Consider the following 3791-nt stretch of genomic DNA (forward strand, 5'->3'; position numbering starts at 1 on the left):
CTCCGCCTGACGTACTTTGGACATGTTGTAAGGAGAGACAGGTCTTTAGAGAGGGACATCATGCTGGGTAGAGTAAAGGGACAGCTCAGGAGGGGAAGACCCTCTATGAGGTGGATTGATTCAGTGACTGGGGTAATCGGGATGGGTGTGTCAGAGACAATGAGATTGGCACAGGATGGAGCAGGGTTTAGGGCTGTTGTACATAGGGTCGCTATGAGTCGCAAACGACTCGAGGGCACATAACAACAACAACAACAACAACATTCCATTCCTGCAGAAGGAGAGAAAAAGGCCAGAGGGCATTTCCCTAGATCAAGGCACAGGAACTCAGTCACAAGAACACAGCGACAAAGGTCCAAGGGTCAGACCCATGAAGACAGTAATGGCTGCAAACAAGTGCAAAGCTCTTGGAAATGGATCATGGAAAGCTGCAGCTGACATAAAGTCCCCTGAATGAGATCGGGTAGGCAGAGTCAGGTAGGCTGGAGCAGTCAGAGAGAATTTTCTGAAGGAGGAAGTTGTCTGGAGGCCAAGAGGCAGTTAGGAGAAGGGGTGTCCAGAGGCTCCTGGAGGCCTCACCTGGGTCCCGGCCGCTACGCTCTCTGCTGCCGCCTCAGCCCGCGAAGGTCGGGCACAGCTCGCCAGTACTGTAAACCCGGAGGGGTCGCCTGGCACTGCCTCCAGAAGGGCCACCTTCACAGACGTGGTGCCCAGGTCAACGCCAAGAGTGATCGACTGTGCATCCACATCCATAGTGTTGGGATTGCAGGCAGCAGCTAGCCTGGACCCGCAGCCCAATAGCAGCGAGAAGGCGGGGCCTCTGTTGACAATCCTTACGTAGCCACACTCAGCATGTCGGCCTCCTGCCATTGGTGGAGAAAGAGGCGATGTTGCCCGCGTGACGGTAGGCTGGACCTAAACGAAGGCTTGGTGACAGTAACGGGTTGTCAATGCCTCGTCAACCACAGTTGCTCAAAGTTCACTGAAAGGCGCTCCCAGAGCAGTTCTATCGCGAAAGTTAGCTTCATCTTCTCTCACACCCCAGTTCCCATCCCTGGCAGGCGCCTCCCTTCCACTTCGCTCCAACTCTGCCCTACCTTGTCAGGCGTAAACTACAACTCCCGTGATGCACCACTCTGGAATCTGTACTTCTTGGATCAGATGACTCGGGTCAGGTGATCCCCGGCCCGCCCTCACACTAAGTCAAATTGACTGAGGAACTGTGCACATTCTACTGCTGCAGCTGGTTGGTGATCCTGTCGTTCCTCTGGTCTGTCGGCCGAGCCTAGCAGGCTGTCAGGTGAGAACCAGCGCGACCCGGACAGCCTTCCACCCATTTCCCGGGAGGACCCCCTGGAGGACGAGAGCCTGGCATAGCAAGTCAGGGGGACCATCTATTGCAATCCCAGTCCCCTCAGTAACTTCTGGGGCTACATCCTGTAGGGGCAGGAGGAAATGGATCCAGTCTTCGCATTGTGCCATTGGACACAGCTCCCTGGTAGAAGGGCCCGGGTAGCTGTGAGTGGAGGCAGGGAACACTGGAATGAATGCCTGGGTGATGTGAGCGCATCTAACCCTGTGCAGTTCTGAACTCTCCCTACCTCTTGCTTGGTTGTTTTCCTCTTACTCTTCCGATTCTGGGTGGAGAGTTTATTGGCTGCTTTGTAGAGAGGAGACACTTGAGAGCTCAGCTAGGGGACTGAGTGCTGTGTTGGGCTCCTGAGGATTTGCATGTTAAGACCCTTCCCCACCCTACAGGATCTTCAGGCTGGGTCTTGCCTTTTTACAGTAATGTTGTTGTTGTTGTTGTTATGTGCTGTCGAGTCGCTTGCGACGCATAGCAACCCTATGTACAATGGCCCTGAAACCTGCTCTATCCTGTGCCAACCTTATTGTCTCTGACACACCTACCCTCATTACCCCAGTCACTGAATCAATCCGTCTCATTGAGGGTCATCTTCCTCTTTTGCACTGTCCCTCTCAAAGGACTGGTCCTACCTTGTAACATGCCAAAAGTGTGTCAGACGAAGCCTGAGAATCCTTGCCTCCAAGGAGCAGCCTGGTTTCACCCTCACTAGTAGGAACCCATTTGTTCTTCTGGCAGTCCATGGTGTATTCAGTACTCTTCTCCAGCACCATGGTTCAAAGGTTCTATCATCTCTAGTCATTGTCTGGCTTTCTGACACATAGCAAGTAAGTTAGAAGACTATGGCCTGAATCAGGCACATCTTAGTCTCCAAATTGACATTGTTACTCTTCAGTACTCTGGAAATGTCCCTGACAGCAGATTTTTCCCAGTGCAATTCATCTTTTTATTTCCTGGCTGCTGGGACCAAGAGTGTTGATTGTGGAGCCAAACTAACGCTGTTAACAATCTCAATCTCTTCACCATCTATCATAATGCTGCCAATAGGCCCAGTGGTGAGAATCTTTGTTTTCTTTATGATGAATGAGCTTTAACCCATATTTAAGGCTACAGTCCTTGACCTTCCATAGCAAGTGCTTCATGTCCTCTTCAGTTTCAGCAGAGCAGGGTTGTGTCATCTGCATAACACAGGTTGTAGATGAGTCTTCCTCTAATCTTGATGCAACACTCCTCCTCATAGAGCCCAGCCTCCCAGATGATCTGTTCTACATACATGTAGATTGAATAAGTATGGAGACAGGATGCATCCCTGGTGTACCCTCTTCCCTATTTTGAACCATGCAGTGTTTCCTTGCTGTGTTCTGACAACAGCCTCCAGGTTCAAGTGTAGGTTTCGCATAAGCACTATCAAATGTTCTGGGATTCCCATTCTTCTCAGAGTTAGCTACAGTTTGTTGTGATCCACATAGTCAAATGCCTTTGCATAGTCAATGAAACACAGACATTCCTCCGGTACTCTCTGCTTTCAGCCAAGATCTATCTCACATTAGCTTTAATATCCCTGCGACTACGACCTCTTCTAAACCCAGCCTGCACATCTGGCAGATCTTTGTTGATGTGCTGTTCCAGTCATTTTTGGGTAATTTTCAGCAGAATCTTGCTTCCATGTGATATTAATGATATTGTTCAATAATTTCTGCATTCTGTCAGGTCACCTTTCTTTGGAATGGGAACAAAAGGTATGCCATCAATTCCTGGGACCTTGTTTCTGGCCAATACTTTCAGAGCAGCCTGAACTTCTTCCTTCAGTGGTTGTCCTCCAGATTTCTTAACACAACTTGGTGAACGTGTCCAGGGCAGTGTCTCTTTGTTGAAATATGTAAATTGGTATGCCATCATTTCCTGGGGCCTCGTTTCTGGCCAGTACTTTCAGAGAAACTTAAACTTCTTCATCGCCACAGGCTCTTGCTCATACGCAGACTCTTGCTCATACATTGTTTTGTGAAATTCTTCTGTGTCAGCCAATTCCTTTTGGTACAGTGACTCTGTAAGTGCACTAGGCAACACTGGTGTTCTCTTTAACATCAGTGGTTTGCAACCTTTTTTCGTTATTAGCCCCTTACCCTGAAACCTTTTTAGACATTTCTCTCCTAATCATTCCATCCCACTATGAAATTCTGTTACCACTCATACATTGTTTCCTTGTGTTCTGTGACCCTTTGGAGGGCTACAAGCCATTATGATATATGTGGTGTTTTGTTGGTTTGTTGTGTTTGGGGTTTTTTTTTTCACTCTCCAAGAACAGTTATTAGCTCTAATTGGGAAGGTATGAATTGACGCCTTTGAGCTGTGGTGCTAGAGAAGAGTACTGAATGTACCATGGACTGCCAAGAAAACAAATAGATTCATCCTAGAGAGGGTTAAA

General features: G+C 48.7%; 1 protein-coding gene across 1 annotated transcript in view; it reads right to left on the minus strand.

Moving 5' to 3' along the window:
* The window catches only part of SHPK (sedoheptulokinase), a 32281-nt gene extending 31411 nt beyond the window's left edge, over positions 1–870 (minus strand). Inside the window, exon 1 of the mRNA XM_006899789.1 lies at positions 580–870. Coding sequence (XP_006899851.1) covers positions 580–870 — 291 coding nt within the window. The remainder of the gene's footprint in view (positions 1–579) is intronic.
* Positions 871–3791: the final 2921 nt, after the last annotated feature.

The sequence above is a fragment of the Elephantulus edwardii genome, unplaced genomic scaffold, assembly GCF_000299155.1.
Source record: "Elephantulus edwardii isolate Elephantulus edwardi_28Jun2011 unplaced genomic scaffold, EleEdw1.0 scaffold00267, whole genome shotgun sequence".
Lineage (NCBI taxonomy): Eukaryota > Metazoa > Chordata > Mammalia > Macroscelidea > Macroscelididae > Elephantulus > Elephantulus edwardii.